Below are 17,732 nucleotides of genomic sequence, written 5' to 3'. Positions count from 1 at the left end.
TCTATACAAATCGAAGTATGATTCGATAATACTTACATGCATTGCATACATGGCCCAGATGCAGATTTGATGTAGTCACCTACATTGTAATCTTGTCCTTTGATTTGGCATCCAGTCTTGGCGGCTCTGCCCCTATATGCGTGAGGGAAAAAGTGTGGTGGTAACGTAGTCGTCGTTGTTGTTGTTGTCGTCGTCAAATTAAGAGCAGTAGCCATAGATACGGGACATTCATATCTAGGACAGCAGAATCCTCTTATCGGTTCTTCGTGACAATTGGGTATTGGTGGTGGACAACTTTGTTGAAGACATATAATATCACTTCTGAAGCAGAAACAGAAATCACATGGATCGTCGCGAGGTATTTGTTGAGCGGATACGAAAACTTTGCCACCATATCGACATGTTCCTGGACCGAGTGGACTAGGTTCTTCTTCATCGTAATCTTCCGCAGGTGATTGATAGTCTGGTAAGTCTGGAACGTGTTCATGTTGCCCAGGCTTGTGATGATGTTCTGGTATTGGTGATTTAGTAGTGGATGCCGGAGAAAGTGGTATAGAGGTGGAAAGTTCGCCTTCAACGCCGTGTATCTTTGTTGTCGTTTCTACTTGAGGTCCAGAGGTGTATAAATGATCAGTATCATTGCTAATTACTTCAGTACTAATTTGAGGTGAGGTGAATTCCGCTTGTTTAGGTTGTTCTGTAGCAGGTTCTACCTTGAGTGTTTGTGTAGTAAATTCTATCATTTCTTTAAGTGTTGTGGCCCTAATTTCTACAGTAGTAGTTTCAATTTTCTCTTCCTTAGGAGTTGTTTCAGGTTCTAGAGTTGATTTGCTCGTATCGACCTTGTCATCCATAGCTGCTTTACTAGTACTTTCAATATCTCCTTCTCCAGCTGCTGCTTCACTTGGAGTTGTTTCTTCATACTCAAGTGCTGCCTTGCTGGTGGTTTCAATCTTTTCTGCAGCTGTCGTCATTTGTGGTTCTACAGCTGCTCCAAATTTATCTCCAATAGTTGTCGATTCCGGTTCAATGGCTGCTTTACTAGTGATTTCAATTTCGTCTGCATGAGTTGTTACTTCAGGTTCTGTAGCTTGACTAGTTGTTTCAACTTTACCTTCAACTGTTGTCAATTCAGTTTCCACAGCTGCTTTACTAGTAATTTCGGTCTCTCCTTTAGGAGTTGTTACTTCCGGCTCTATTGACTTACTAGTTGTTCCAACTTTAGCTTCAATAGTTGTAAATTCCGGTTCTATAGTATCTTTACTAGTAACCTCAATCTCTTCTTTAGGAGTTGTTACTTCAGGCTCTGTTGACTTTTTAGTTGTCTCAACTTTTTCTTCAATAGTTGTCAATTCTGGCTCTATAGATGCTTCACTAGTGACTTCAATCTTTTCCTCACCGGTTGTTACTTCAGGTTCTACTGATTTACTAGTTGTCTCAAGCTCAGTTGCTTTACTAGTAACCTCAACAGTTGTTGCTTCAGATTCAATTACTGATTTACTAGTAGCTCCAGTTTCTTCATTAACAATTGTAACTTCAGGCACCTCACTAGTAGTAGTTATTTCAGATTCTGCAGTTGCCTTACTAGTCACCTCAATTTCTTTTGCTATATCTGCTTTCGTTGTGACTTCAATTTCCTCTTTAGGAGATGAAACTTCTGGTTCTACAGATGATTTACTACTGGTAGTTTCATAGTCTTCTTTAATACTTGTAACCTCAGGCTCTGCAGGTACCTTGACAGTACTTATATCAGCTTCTTTGATAGTTGTTATTTCTTTTTCCACAGTTGCCTCAGTTGTAGCTACACTCTCTTCTTTAGCAGTTGTTCCTTCGGATTCAACTGATTTACTGGTAGCTTCAACAGTTGTTAATTCAGGTTCTGCAGCTGCTTTACTTGTAGTTTCGATTTCTCCTTCAACAATTGTAACCTCAGGTTCAGAGACTACTTTACTGGTAGTAGTTACTAGGTTACTGGTTGTTTCAATTTCTTCTTTAGCCGTTGTCGCTTCAGGTTCTCCAGTTATTTTACTAGTTGTTGTCGCTTCAGGTTCTCCAGTTATTTTACTAGTTGTTGTCGCTTCAGCTTCAGTAGTTACCTTACTAGGAGCACCAGGTTTTTCTTCTATAGTTGTTCCTTCCTCTTCTGTAGCTGCTCTAGTTGTACCTTCAACATCCTCTTTGGCAGTTGTTACTTCTGGCTCTAATGTAGCTTTACTGGTTTTTTCAACAGTTGTTAATTCAGGTTCTTCAGCTGCTTCACTCGTAGGAATAGCTTCGGAAGGTTTAGTCTCTTCTTGTTTGGTGGTTTCAATATTTGTTACAGAGGTTGTTGAAATTTCTGGTAAATCAGTTGCTTTAGCATCAGTAACTTCTACGGGTTGTTTAGTTACAGATTCTGTTACGTTTGCCTCAGTAACTTCATTTGAAATTTCGGTAGCTGGAGTCTTTTCTGCAGCTGCAGATGTATTTGTTTCTTCATCTGGTGTTTCTTCAGCAATAGAAGATCCACTAGGAAGATCAGTTTTCTGGATAGTACCTTCTGTAACTATTTCTTTCTCTGTGGTTTCTCCTATTGTTACAGATTTTTCCGTAGCAGGCTCTGTTATTGGTTCTTCTTTTGTGCTACCCAAAGTTGTTGTTTCTTCTTTTTCTGGTTGTCCACCTGTAACTTGTTGATGTGGTTCTGTTTCGGCACTAATAACCGTCGTTATTTCTACTTCAGTTTCTTTGATAGCCTCTGTTGGTTTTTCGGTTTCATCTACAGATATTCCAGCTTGAGTCGTTGCTATTTCATCTGGTTTTCTTTCGGTCAAAGATGGCGTTGTCTGCAATTCTTCTTCACTGATGCCAGGTTTCATAGGTTGTTCAGTGGATGTTATCTCCCCTTCAGATGATTTAGCAGTAGTTTGTTGAACAGAAACTGTTTCACTAAATGTTAAGTCTGTAGCTTCTTTCGGTTTCTCGGTAGTAGGTTGATCTGTCTTTTGTTCTTGGTACAATTTCTTTGTGACCTCTTCAGAGGTCATAGTTGTTTCAACTGATTTTTCAGTTGATGCGGTTTCCATATCTAGACCTGGAGTTACAGCTTCTTTCAGAGGTGTAATTGTATCAGGTTGGGTTATTTCTGGAATTGATGACTGTTTAATTTCAGTAGTTACTTCAACTGGTTCCTCTGTTGTTACTTGTTGTGAAATGACTCCATCGGTTTTGCTGGCTTCTTCTTGGGAAGGTGTGACACTAGGTAATTCTGCTTCTTTTGGTATAGTAGTGGTTTCTAGTTCTTTTTCTTCTTCTGTAACCAAACTTGGTACTTTTGGTGCACATCCTTCTTTAGTACATACTTCTGATGTAAATATTGGTTCTGTTTCTCTTGGTAGCGAACTTGTAGTGGTTTCTATTTCTTTTTCTACTTCCGTATGTGCGCCGGGTTTTACTGGAGCACATCCTTCTTTGGTACATACTTCTGGAGATATTTCTGGTTCTGTAATTTCGTTTCCAGTTACGAAACTAGTAGGTTCAGATGAAACAGAAGCTTGTGTAGTTGGTATTTCAGGTTCAATTTCTTTATGCCGCTCTTCTTCTGCTGATGAACCAGTCTTCTCAATAGGTTGGGAAGTTGCTACAGCTTCGGTAGATTTCTCTTCACCTATTGTGGTCGTCTCAATAGCTTGACTGCTTGATTCTATTCCAGTATCAACTTCATCTGTAAAAATATAACGTTGTTTATAATTTTATCGTTTTCGATTGAAAGAAAATACTTACTGCATTTATAAACAGGGCAGCAGCTATTTTCTGGTCTTGGTACAACAGGGAGACAATCACTACTAGGTGGATCGGGACAAGGTACGTGCTGGCATCTAAGAATTGAACTGACACATCTACAAGTAACTTGACAATGATTGAAAGGAGGCACTTGGGAATTGTTGTTGTAAGTTTTTCCTTCGACTAAACAACTGCCTTCACCTGGTATACCATGTTCTCTTTCTTCTTCTGTAACTACGGGCAATTCATTTGTAAATCCTTCAGTTTGTTGATCTAATGAAGCTCTTGCTGTTGTTACTTCTTCCGCTGGTTTAGTTTCAGTTTTAACAGACTCGGTTGTTTGGATATCTACACTTTCAGATACAGTATGTTCTTCAGAAACGGTAGATGAAGGTGTTGTGATTTCTTGTTCAGAAGGTGCTTCAGTTTTGTCCGAAGGAGTGACCTCGGTAATTCGTTCCTCGTCTAATTTTTCCGTTACTTCTGGTAATATTTCATTATCTCTATAATCGTGAGAGGTCGTTTCGAACTGTCCTTCAGTAGATCCTTCTGTTAACTTCGTTTCTGAAGGAGCTTCAGTTACGATTTCTTTAATTGTGGTTTGTTCTGTTACTGTAGCGGCTTCCTTCGTGGTTTGTTTGATTCCAGATTCTTCAGTAGTAATTTCAAATTCTTCTTTAGTGCTCGGAGAGGTTGGCAATACGGTAGTTCCTACTATATCATGTTCTGATACTTTTGTTTCGGTTTCAGGTTCGGAAGTTTCTTTTATTGGCCCTTCTGGAATTTGGTTTGATTCGGTGTGATCTTTTATTATTGGTTCTTTTTCAGTACTTGGTGGTTCTTCTCCTAGTTGATGACAAGATTCCTTCGTACAAACTTCAGGGATTTCATTGCTTTCTTTCGCGGGTTCCTTTGTTGTTGAAATTTCTTCTCTAGGTGCATCGGTTGATTGCTGTGGTGTTGTCAACTCTGCTGGTTTAGTAGTTTCCACAGTCTGTTCTTTAGTAGGGATTCGAGTTTCAGATTTATGATCCATTGATAACGGTTTTTCAGTATCGTTCAGTGCTGCGCTTGTAACTATTTCCATTTCTTCAGTTGTTGTTGGTTCTATTTCTTTTCCAACCGATAATATAGTTGTTGTTTCTCTAGGTTTTTCAGTGGTGACTACCGTGCCTGCATATTCTTCATCTATTCCTTCTTGTTTTCCCTCTGTAACGTGTGGCTCCGTTTCTATGGGTTGTACTTTAGTTACAAATTGTTCGGCTTCTGTAACGGCTTCGGTAATAGAATCTTTTCCTACATCCGTTACTTGAGGTGTTTCTGTTGTTATTTCTGATTTAGGCTCAGTTATTTCTGATTCCGTAGTATCTTTTTGTCGAGATACTTGTGTAGTAATTTCGATTTTATGTTGAGTTGTTTCTTCACCACTCATTTCTGCAATAGAAGCTTCTGTTTGTTTGGTTGTTTGTGTTGTAAGTTCTGCTTCTGCTTCAGTCTTTTCAGTTGTTACTTCAGCAATAGGAGCTTCTGTTTCTTTATATACTGCAGTTGTAATTTCGTCTTCAGGTTTCGTATCATCTTTAGCCCTTTCAGTTGTTTCTTCAGCAGTAGGAGCTTCTGTTTCTTTATAAACTTTAGTTGTAATTTCAGCTTCAGGTTCCGCAGATTCTTTAGTTTTTTCAGTAGTTACTTCGGCAACAGGAATTTCTGTTTCTTTATATACTGCAGTTGTGATTTCGGCTTCAGGTTGCGAAGCTTCTTTAGTATTTTCAGTTGTTACTTCAGCAATAGGAGCTTCTGTTTGCTTATATTCTTCAGTCGTAATTTCGGCTTTAGGTTGTGAGACTTCCCCAGTCTTTTCAGTTGTTACCTCGGCGATAGGAGCTTCTATTTCTTTATACACCGCGGTTGTGATTTCGATTTCTGTTTGCGAGACTTCCTTAGCTGCTCCAGTTGTTACTTCAGCAATAGGAGCTTCTGTTTGCTTATATTCTTCAGTCGTAATTTCGGCTTCAGGTTGTGAGACTTCCTTAGCCTTTTCAGTTGTTACTTCGGCAATAGGAGCTTCTGTTTCTTTATACACCGCGGTTGTGATTTCGATTTCTGTTTGCGAGACTTCCTTAGCTGCTCCAGTTGTTACTTCTGCAATAGGAGCTTCTGTTTGCTTATATTCTTCAGTTGTAGTTTCGGCTTCAGATTGTGATACTTCCTTAGTCTTTTCAGTTGTTACTTCTGCAATAGGCGCTTCTGTTTCTTTATATACTCCGGTTGTAATTTCGATTTCTGTTTGCGAGACTTCCTTAGCTTCTTCAGTTGTTACTTCGGCAACAGGAATTTCTGTTTCTTTATATACTGCACTCGTAATTTCGGCTTCAGTTTGTGAGATTTCCTTAGTCTTTTCAGTTGTTACTTCTGCAATAGAAGCTTCTGTTTGTTTATATCCTTCAGTTGTGATTTCAGCTTCTTGTTGCGAAGCTTCCTCAGTCTCTTTTGTTGTTACTTCTGCAATTGAAGCTTCTGTAGTAATTTGTGCTTCAGCTTTAGTAGCATGTTCAATTTCTTCGTTCGTAGATATCTCAGTTTGTGTTGTAATTTCTATTCCAGATTTTTCACTTGTTTCTTCAGCAATAGTTGTTTTCTTAGATTGTTCTGTAGTGACAACCTCTTCAGTTCCTTCAGTAGGACCCTCTGTTTGTTTAGATGCTTCTGTTGTAATATCTACTTTGGATTGGGTACTTTCTTCAGATTTTTCACTTATTACTTCTTCAATATTCGCTTCTGTTCCTTTAGATTCTTCTGTTGCAGACTGTGTGATTTCCACGGGTTGTTCACTTGTTGTTATCGCTGCTTTAGGCGCTTCTGTTTGTTGAGATGCTTGAGTTGTTATTTCGATTTCATGAATCGTGGTTTCATTAGCGTCTTCGCCAGGTATTTCTGCACCAGGAAGTTTTGTTTCTATGGTTACTTGTGTAGTTGTTTCTACTGCAGATTCTGTTGCCTCTTTTGGTTGTTCGCTAGTAAATTCTGCAATAGGTACTTCTGTTTTGTGTGGTACTTGTGTGGTTAATTCTACAATTGTTGGTTCTGATTCTTGAACTGCTTTTGTAGTTATTTCATCACTAGTCGCTTCTTCAATAGTCGATAATGTTTGTGGAGATAATTCAACAGTTTTTTCTGTTTTCGTTATTTTAGTTTCTTCAATTTCTACTGTGGTAGGTTGTTGTGTAGTTTGTACAATTTCAGTAGTTATATCTTTAGCTTTAGTAGTTACTTCTATATTAGTAACTGGTAATTCTTCTTCTTTAGGCGTTTCCTTAGGTTCTTCAGTCGTTTCTGAATGTTCTAATGTAGGACGATCAGTTTCTTTAGGTTCTTGGCTAGTTATCTCCGTTACTGGTGGTTCAGTTTCCTTGGATATCTCCTCAGGAGATTTAGTTGCTACCTCAGTGATATCTTTGTTTAAGATAGTGCTTTCCGATTCAGCTACGGTTGTCGCTTGGTTTGTGGTACTTTCTTCAACTTGTTGAACCAAAAGTGGTTTTTTAGTTTCTCCTTCTTTATCTATAGGTCTTGTTCGTTCGTCTTCGATTCCTGATGGTATTGGTGTAGTTTCCTTATCTTCATAACTGGATGGTTCTTCTACCTTTTCTTGTGTCTTTTCAGTAGTAAGTTCAACTACATCTCCTTCTGAAGATTCTGTTTGTTCTGATTTTATAGATGATGTAGTTGTTATTTCTATATTTGGTTGTTCAGGTTCGGAACTACCAAATATCAATGAACTAATAGTGGTTACTATTTCTGTTACTTTTGCTGTGAATGATTCTGTTGTAATTTCTAGTTCTGGTTGTTTTGTTTCTACTGATTCAGTTACTACTTCATCGATCTTTGGTTGAGTTGTTTCATCTACGCCAGTTTGTGATAATATAACGGTCGGTTGAGTTGTTGGAGCTTCGTAGGAAGAAATTGTAGTTAAATCTTCTTCAGATACCATGTCACAATCGTAAGTGTCAGGGCAGCAATTACCTTCTTTTGGAGGTAAAGCGGTACAGTTGACTTTATCCAAAGGAGTGGGTCCACATTCTTGTACTGCGCATACCATATCTCCTCTCATACAATAACATTTTTCGCAGGGTACATCTTTTTTAACTAATGCACCATCAGCGTATATTTCGTTGTTGTAGATACAATGACTTGGAGGTTTAATTGTTGTCGGTATAAGGGTAGTTGTGGCTGCTTCAGTTGTAGTTGTTGTGAGTAGTAGTTTTGTTGTTGTTTCGATTTCGGGATATTCTGGATGTTCTGGAAAACGATATAAAAGTTATAGTTGAAATTAGGAAATAGAAAAGTAGTGTATACTTACCACAATCGTATCGCACGGGACAACATACTCCTTCAATATAAACAGGTTTACAGCCTTCCACAACTTTACCAGTTAAAGTACATTCTTGTATGATACACGCGGTTTTATTTCTGATACAATAACATACTTCGCAGGGATTGCTCGGGTTCGATGGGACTTTAGCTCCGTCTGAGTAGAAGAGGTTATCGATGGAACAACCGTATTCGTTTAAGTGTCCTAAAGCTGTTGGAGTTGTTGAAGCTTGCGGTAATAATTGTACTGGAACTGAATTATAAAAATATTACAATTTTATATAATTTTTTTATTTAATTATAATACCTTCGGGACAAGTGATTGTTGGACAACATTGATCCGGTTTTTTCTCTACTTTACAATCTTGACCTATTGCTTTCGTAAACGGACATACTCTGAGGTAACACATCAGCATCCTATTGTGGCAGGTACAATTTAGGCATGGTTCGTTTGTGATTATCCTATCCCCTTCATCGTAATGTTCGAAATTGTAGTAGCAACCAGTAGCGTCGGCGACTATAACAAATTCATCGATAAAATTATTAATTAAATAACACTAATTCACATATTTTGACTTTTTAAAAACCCCTAAACGAATGTTTATAAATGTTTCAACCTAATTTTATCAACCCTGAAAGTATTAGCAGAAATGATCTCGATTTTTCTACTATCATTTTTTTCAGCTACCCTCTATAAATATATCTTACTCAATGAATCCTATATAAAATTCTATAAGACCAAAAAGTCGTAAATTTTTTGGGAGTGCATCGCGCAAGGCCGAACTATTATACATATTATAATACCTGGTCTACCGAAAAATATTCGGTAGACCAGCTTGTTTTTATCGTTAAAACATTTTGTCGAAATCAATCATCGATTACTGTGACTAAGAGAAATTTTTTGGAGAAACAACTTGCCAACAAGACGCACTATTTATCGTGTAGTGAAAGATTTCGGAGAATTAGGGACTGTAGCTGATAGGCACAACGTACTGCAAGAAATCAATCAAACAACTTCAATTCGACGCCGTGCTCAAAAGCTTGGTCTTCAAAGAACAATTTTGGCCACAATTTTGCACAAGGATTTGCATTTTTACCATTTAAGATTCAGTTGATACAAGAGCTTCTTCCAGAAGACCATTTACGCCGCCGTACATATGCCAATAGAATGTTATAGGTCGCCCATGACAATTTTCATGAAAAAATCATAATGGATATGTAAATAAATAGAATAGTCGATTCTGGGCAATGAAAAACCCTCAAATTATTCATTAGTCACCTTTGAATCCATTGAAAGTGACAGTCTAGTGTGCAATTTGGTCAGGAGGAATCATTGGTCCTTACTTTTTTGAAACTGAAACCGGCGTAACGGTATCGTGATATGATTGACAACTTTTTAACGCCACGACTGCATTTTTTGGGCTTGATTAACATGTAGATCAACAAGACGGTGCCACATCGCATGCAGGCCTCTACGGTCGCCTGATTTGACTGCTCCGGACTATTTCTGTGGGAATACTGAAAAGCAAGGTTTACGAAAACAATCCAGAAATGCTGGAGCAGCTCAAACAAAATATTTGTGATGAAATTAATGAATTACTGCGTGAAATATGTGAGAATGTAATGAAAAATGTGCTCAAAGTTATTTCAAGAAATGGTGATGGTGATTGGCCCCCACGGTCGCCTGATTTGACTGCTCTGGACTATTTTTGTGGGGATATCTGAAAAGCAAGGCTTACGAAAAAAATCCAGAAACGCTGGAACAGCTCAAATAAAATATTTGTGATGAAATTAATGAAATACCACGTGAAATGTGTGAGAATGTATTGAAAAATGTGTTCAAAAGGGCTCGCATTTGTGAGGCTAATAGAGGCGGACATTTATCTGATATTGTATTCGATACATAATTGCCGACATTAAGTAAAACATTTATCAAGAAGAGATCCATTCTCTTGCATTTAATCAAAAATTATAAACAAACAAAGTAGTATACTCTCCCGGCGGACATCCGTTAGTTTAAATAGAAAATTGGATTTTATAAAATTTATTTGATTTCAATATTTGGTGTACTTTGTTGTTGAATTTCAATCATTTTCTTCTTTATTCCACAATAAGTCTAACGCCTGTTGCTTCTTCGATATCTTTCCTCATTTTAGATCCAGTTTGTCATACTTCGTCTTTCGTGGTCAACCACTACTCCGTGCTTCTATTGAAGATTTATCTTTTGCTTTTTTTACCAGTCTATCGTCTATCATTCGACTTATATGTTGGTGCGAATGTAATAATCCATGTGACATAATCATCTGATGTTTTCGTTTCTTTCTCGGTCTTATAGTGGTTTTCCCGATATCCGCATGAGAATTTTCATTCCTGTGGTCTCCAAGAGTTGTTTCCTTTTTGATTTTTCTGGTTATCTTCCTAATTTATAGATCATTATAAGTCTGATTGTCGCTTTGTACATTCGTGTCTTTGTTTCTTGTCTCAGGTGTTTGTTCCACCATACTACGTTCTGAGGATATCCCGCGATCTTATTTACTCTAGCTGCTTGTCCTCTTATATCGTCTTCTACGTCTCCATAACTGGTTATATCAATTCCAAGGTATTTGTATTTCATTCTCCATGCCACAAAATTTCATCATCCCGTTCCTTTAAGAGATATCACCCTCCAAAGATAGTGACTAAAACGTACTTCTAAGTTTTTGCAAGCGCTAGGACTCCATTATTACTTGGTTTTTATCTATTCGCTTTCGGGTATTCTCGTAGTCTCGCTTTACTAACTTTAAGTAAACACTTTTAACTATCATTCTTGGCTCAAGGGGCAAAAGTTTACGCTGTTTGAAGATTTTGTTTGAAGACATTCTGAAAGACACTATCGAACTCTATAATACGCACTGTTTCATGACTCGAAATGAACTGACACAGACAAAGGCATTGGGACTGTACATAATCTAACAGCGTAAATATTAGGTTAGGTTGCAAAATTCATTCACCCCAGATAAAATGAGAAGTTGTAGTAACGAGATTTCATCATTAATAGATGATTATTTACATACCTGGATAGTATTCAATTTCTGCTTCTTTATCACCTTCGAAGGGGGCTGTAATAAAGAAAATAATGTTAATATTTAAACTCAAACAGGGTTTTTAATTATTATTAGAATATTTATATTGAGATTTCAAAGTAGATTTGTATCATAAATATGTAGAAATAATATTCATTTAATAGATCATTAAGTTACGTTTCTAAAGGTATTCATTGTTATTAAATCTGGGACACCCTATATAATTTCATAAGTTATTAATAATGGCATTGGGTAACGAACTCACGAAAATAATTTCCTTATCTAGCAAAAGTATAGTGAAATAATTATCTTGAATCTTTTTGTTTGATGTTTGATGTGGGGACCAGGATTCAAGATGATTAGTCAGTTTATATAAATTTAAGGGCTTTCGGAAACTCGACCCTTAAAAAAAAAGAAATTTATTTTTACGCTCTTTTATGCAGAGCAATCGTACAAATTTCCATATTGACGATATTGTTGATTATAACGTCTAACATTTAGTGAATGGTCTTCGGGAAAGTTAAAGGGAGATCCATTTTTTATCGAAGAATTCTGTTCAGCGACGAAGCTCATTTCTGGTTAAATGGATAAGTCTGCAAGCAAAATTGCCGCATCTGGAATGAAGACCAGCCAGAATCATTGCAAGAGCTACCAATACATCCCGAAAAAGTCACTGTTTGGTTTGGTTTTTGGGCCGGTGGCATCATTTTCAAAAGCGACGATGGCCGGAACGTTACTGTGAATGGCGAGCGCTACGGTGTGATAATTGATAATTTTTTTTATCCAAAATGGAAGAATTGGACATGTGGCTTCAACAAGATGGTGCCACACGGCACGCGAAACAATGGCCAAATTGAGAGCCGCCTTCGGTTTATAGTTCATCTCGCTTTTGGTGCCCTAGATTGTGTGATTTAACGTCTTTGGACTATTTCTTGAAGGGCCATGTTAAGGCTATTGTCTACAGGGATAAACCAGCAACGATTGACGTAATGGAAGCCAATATTGAAGCATTTATTCGTGAAATACCGGCCGATATATTGGAGAGAGTGTGCTAAAATTGGATCTTGCGCATGGGCTATCTAAAGCGGAGCCGTGGCCAACATTTGCATTAAATCATCTTCAAACATTAAATTATATCATTTTATCGATTCCAATAAAGATTTCATCAGGTATTCCAGATTTTTTGTAATTTTTTTCAAAATAAAACCCTATAAATCTTAAAAAATCATTGATTAAATTTTCTGATTCTGATGTAAATTCAGAAACCGATAGCAGCGAAAATAATGAGAATTATGATTTATCTAAAAGCCCAATATTTTGAGATTTCGAGAGTATGCGGCACATCAATCTGACGTAGTAAAGGCAGTAAAGCTTTAGACAAGCACCAGTCTTCTTTGCCGCACACGAATGCGGCTTCACAGAGATTGACCACTCACCATATAGCCCTGATCTGGCCCCGTCTAACTTTTTTTGTTCGCAAAGATGAAGACCGAGATGAGGAATAAAAGATTTGACTTTAATTTAATCAAATTTGACTATTGATTTCATTGAATTTGTAAAATTTGGTTTTACCACCTGCAGGTTTTGTTGGTAAATCGACCTTTTTAATATTCTATAATTACCAAACAATTGTAAACAATATTAATTAGGTTTTATTTTCAGTTCCATTCAATCATAAAGTCCACTTTCCATTTTCCATTAAATTCTTCGTAATTTTCCCCACTAAATAATATGATTTGAAAAGATATGGATTATTTTGATTTCGATATTTTTCAAACATACTTAAAAAGGGTTAAATAATAAAAATAGAACCCGTACTACAGTCAGGGGCGTAACATACAGGAAAAAACAAATAAATAAAAAAAGGCATTATTCTCTCAAATTACAATTGGTCATCGGATTTGAGTAAAGTAGAAGGTACATACTGTCTATAAATGGGGTATATTCTACATATTATACAGGGAATATCGAAAAAACATTCTACGTTAGAAAAAGCAGTAATCTTTGGGTAGGATAAACGATATTCAACATATTACACAGATTTATATCGATATCAAATAAACATTATTCGCTGGTGATACAATTGGTCGTCGGATTTAAGTGGGATAAACCTTTTAGAGGGCGAGGAAGACATACACCTAGAAAGATATAATAGAAAAAAAGAAAGTGAAATGTATGAATCCAAACCAAGACTATTCATTAGAGCGTCTGATAATCTCAAGTACTCAACTATAGTAGTATAATCAAAAGAAAAGTAAAATGGACTGCATGCAAATTAAATTAGAGAGCATTTTGCTTGATAAAGTGAAGCAGGGAATTGTAAAAAGCTACCCCATTTGAAAAAAAAGACAGTCAGTATCTACAATTCCCAAATTGCATTACGAATTGGTTGATAATTCACCACATTTACCAGATTTGGCCCTCAGTGACTTTTTCCTGTTTTCTAATACTTGCACCAAACACAGACTCTACCAGACGAGGACGTTAACGTCTATTTTGAGGATAAATAATACTTGGAATGCTTACAAAAGTTAGAGCAAGTTTATACATTTTGTTAAAAGGAAAAAATGTCTTTTTTCTTTGTCAGGACAGACAATCCTCGTATTTTATTATTTTATTAGAAGGAACTGAACTCTTCACATCATTTTAATCATATTAATTAAAATTATTAGTCTACATTTCGAAGAATGGAATGTAGACGTGTTTACATTCATAAAAGTACGTAATGGTTGACGAAAATATCGGGGAAAACTGTTTATTTTCTTCCCTGCGTTCATGCCTCGGCTATCAATTCACACATTTGATTATAATAGACATTTTTCCATTTTGAGTAAGTAAATAACTGTGCTTTATTATTATTTCATTAGTTCTATAACGAAACAAGAAAATACACTAGACATAAATATGTTGATTTATTAAAAATGACAAAATTTAAAGAGTCCTTGAGTGCTTGTAGTTTCGTGAGATTGTATATCGAGTTGGTAATATCAGACTAACGGTCTACACTACCATGTATGTATGTAATGATTGTGTAAATTTGAATCATAAAATACTGAGCCTCTTTTTGATCGTAAAAAGGACGTTTTACTACTAATATTCTCAATAATAAAATGGTGTTTTCTTCACTTCAATGTACCGCTACTTATGTATACAAAAACCGTGAGAATTAAATAAGAGGCTTCTCAATATATACGAGGATATTTGAATGAACAGTTTTCGCACGATTAAATCAATCAAGAGTAAAACATACCATATCTGGGTTATTTTTCAAAACAGAAAAACTACAGATTATTCAATTTATAATATATTGAAAAAAAAACGATCAAAAAAATCTACAAAAACTATTAGAAATTATTCATTCTATACGTTTCTTAACACGACGTTTTCTTTGTGGAAGAAAAATTTTTCTGATTGTTTTTCTGTCTTATCCAATTGATGAAAGACTTCTTGTTAATATCCAACAGTCATTACTTATAATACCCAACGTCTTGGTATCTTTTCCCATATCCTGAATATCTCGGGGAAATTTTTCGCTTTTCACTCACGTCATCGAGATTTTCCGACAAATACTTCAAATGGGGTTATGAAAAGTAATTTTTTATGCTTATATAAATATAGTTTGGGTCTTTATAGTTTCCGAAAATTTGTAAAAATTTCTTTAAGGCCACTTGACATGATGCAAGACGATGTGCAAGAAATTGCATGCAATTTCTTGTAAATATCGTTTGACATGATGCAATATAACGTGCAATCCAAAAGCATGCGCAGATAAAGTTCAGTTGATTGTTGTGTGGTAAATTTAACCTTATTTAGATTTTATTTTTGCTCATATTTGTTAACAAAGTCGAAATAATTAGTTTTACGAAAGTAAGCTGATCTAAAACTAACATTTGGTTGGTTGTTATGCCAAAAGTAACTAAACTCCCCAGAATTGCAATTTGCACACAATAAAAATTGCACAAAACCGATAATGCTGCAAGTGCGAGCTCTTGCATAAAACAACTGAAAGAAATAATGCGTATTCCATGCAACTTATTGCACGTCGCACCAAGCATCTTTCTCCTAATCTTTAGATGTGGAAATTCTGGATCGTTTATCAAGCTCTCAATCTGCGGTTCTACAAAGATTCTCTACGTTAAAATTATCTCTGCCTCTTTCTATGTTTAACGTTTTAAAGTTCAAGTTTAATCTGAAGTGGTGTAGAGCTTAACTATTACCAATAAGTTTTTAGGTACTGAAGTTGCTGTTTGTGGCCAGTATTTTCACGTCCAGTTGCATATGGTATTCTTAAAAGTAATTTAGCATAAGTTTTTCTTTAACTGAATTGAATGGTCGATCGGACTAGAAGTAGAAACATTGCCATTATGAGAAAGAGCAACATCAAGACTTCTTTTTGAAGAGTCGATGTAGGGTATCCAATCAGGAGGTGTGCCTCCGTGGCCAGTAGTTAGATCAGCAATTACTTGGTCTGTTTCGTGAAAATATTTTACCAATTCACCCGCACGATTTCAATACTGAGTAGTTTTCGAGGTAATAATTTAGAATTTAGAAACGTCTTTGAGAAGTCCCAAATCTTAGTAAATGATTCAGTTGGACTTGTGAAAATAGTTGTGGTCGAATCCACAAAAAGCAATAAATAAGCGTAAAATCGGGGAAGCTTGCAATACAATTAATAAAGTCTATTTAATTCCATTCAATATTCAAAAAAGTTTCACAAAAATGTGGTTTACCCTGAATTCGTCCTAGAGGGTCTCTCTTGTTCTATATTTTTTCATAATAAAAAACTTTAACTTTAACAACATTTTTGTTGATACGGAATAGAAAAAAAAGGTCAATGTTACATAGTATACTGGAAGCGTATCTAAAAAACTTGTCCTCCTTCGGTGTTACATTCTTGAAATAAAAATAAATGATGTTAAAAAAGGCGGAATCGTCTGATCTGGCTATTTATATAAGACGAGAAATTCTGTTTCCGCACTCGGTAATGCCACAATCGCTTAAAACGGTATATTCAGCGATCTTTCATGAATGAATCAAAATGGCCGTTGTTATAAAAGGAAATGAGATTTTTTTTTATTTACACATTGACTTCTACCTGCTTTAACGATTTCAAATGTTTACTTTGATTTATGGTAACAACTGTTTAAAGATTTGGAAATTAAATACAGGGCGTGCAACAAAAACAGTCCTTCTAGATATGTGGCTGTATTTATTAGCTTAAAACTTGTAGGTATTGCAAAATTTTTTTTCTAAAAACAAGCCGATGAAAAAAACTAAGAAATAGTGTTAGATATGCAGCTGCGGGAGCAGAAATTTTAGATTATACAGATTAGGATCCTTGAAACATCACAAATGTCACCTTTGCTCACCAACCATATATATGATTTCTATTTTTGTATGACAAAGATTGACCATAAAACCCGTTTCTCATAATGCAGACTTACCAGTACCGTCGGTCTCTTTTGATTGGCAAGATATTGTTTTGAGATGTAATGGTGATAATATTGAATCTTATGATGATACTGGGCTCGGTCAAGACTACCTAAGAAGATCAATGAATCGCGAAATTAAGCAGGAAGTAAACGACCGTGATATAGTGAAAGTACTGATACAAAAGCACGCTCTGAACAACAAATTATGTAGGATATTACAGCGGTGGACGTAAAGAACTGAAAACAAATCATAGAGGATAGAAAAGTTGATAATTGGGGAAGCGAGTAAGAAACTGTGACAGGTTAGAGAGTGAACAGAGAAAGCTCGAAGCGCAAAAGATGAATTCATAAAGATCGAAAGGGCGATTACTTTTCGCAATTAATGAATGGTTTTTCAGGAACCCCAAGTTCGCGTCTGGTGACAGTTTTAGCCTGTTTTGCACCTATTTCGAGGCAGAAAGTTAAATATTAGTGCAGGTGAAGCTGCACACGAGAGATTAGAACTGCGTGCTTTGTTGCGATTAATGCACGATTTTTTAGCTTTCTGTCGCAAAATAGGTGCAAAAGATGCGTTCTTACTTTCGAAAAAAAATAGTATACACCACACGGGAAGAAGTTTGAGAGTTCTATCCTTTCTGACCTAGAGTATTTGTCAAACTTTTACATTACACAGAAGCTGAATTATTTCTCAGATAATGGATTTAACGGAGAGGCTCTATTCAATAGCCCGCTGATACGCAGACTTAATGTCATTGGATTTATTCATGAGGGTTCATTCATAGAATGAAATTTTTAAAACCGAACCTGAAATTCGATATTAATAAATGTTGTATCATCAATTTAATTTATTGGATTTTATAATCTGTTTTTAATGTGTTAGAACAAATAATATATAAACCAAGCATAATATTATTACAAATTTATATAGACAGGATTTGTTTTTTATGTCGTCTGATGAATATATACTCAAAAATTATTTATACAATGTCACCATGGCATTTGAATTATTTTATCTATTGGAAACCATGAAATATTATGTTACAAAACATTAAAATTACAAATTATTTATTTTAATTAATTTTATTAGAAATCGTAGTTGAATTTA

At 35.8% G+C, this 17,732-nt stretch overlaps 1 protein-coding gene across 2 annotated transcripts in view; it reads right to left on the bottom strand.

Moving 5' to 3' along the window:
* LOC130900694 (mucin-2) overlaps positions 1–17,732 on the bottom strand; it is an 85,306-nt gene that overhangs the window by 1,134 nt on the left and 66,440 nt on the right. For both annotated transcript variants that reach the window (XM_057811472.1, XM_057811473.1), the window contains exons 3-7: positions 11,187–11,231; positions 8,441–8,650; positions 8,123–8,386; positions 3,763–8,061; positions 37–3,703 (exon numbers count right to left, since the gene is read on the bottom strand). In XM_057811472.1, coding sequence (XP_057667455.1) covers positions 37–3,703; positions 3,763–8,061; positions 8,123–8,386; positions 8,441–8,650; positions 11,187–11,231 — 8,485 coding nt within the window. The remainder of the gene's footprint in view (positions 1–36; positions 3,704–3,762; positions 8,062–8,122; positions 8,387–8,440; positions 8,651–11,186; positions 11,232–17,732) is intronic.

Source organism: Diorhabda carinulata, chromosome X (assembly GCF_026250575.1).
Source record: "Diorhabda carinulata isolate Delta chromosome X, icDioCari1.1, whole genome shotgun sequence".
Taxonomy (NCBI): Eukaryota; Metazoa; Arthropoda; class Insecta; order Coleoptera; family Chrysomelidae; genus Diorhabda; species Diorhabda carinulata.
This window is presented reverse-complemented; position numbering and strand designations above follow the sequence as displayed.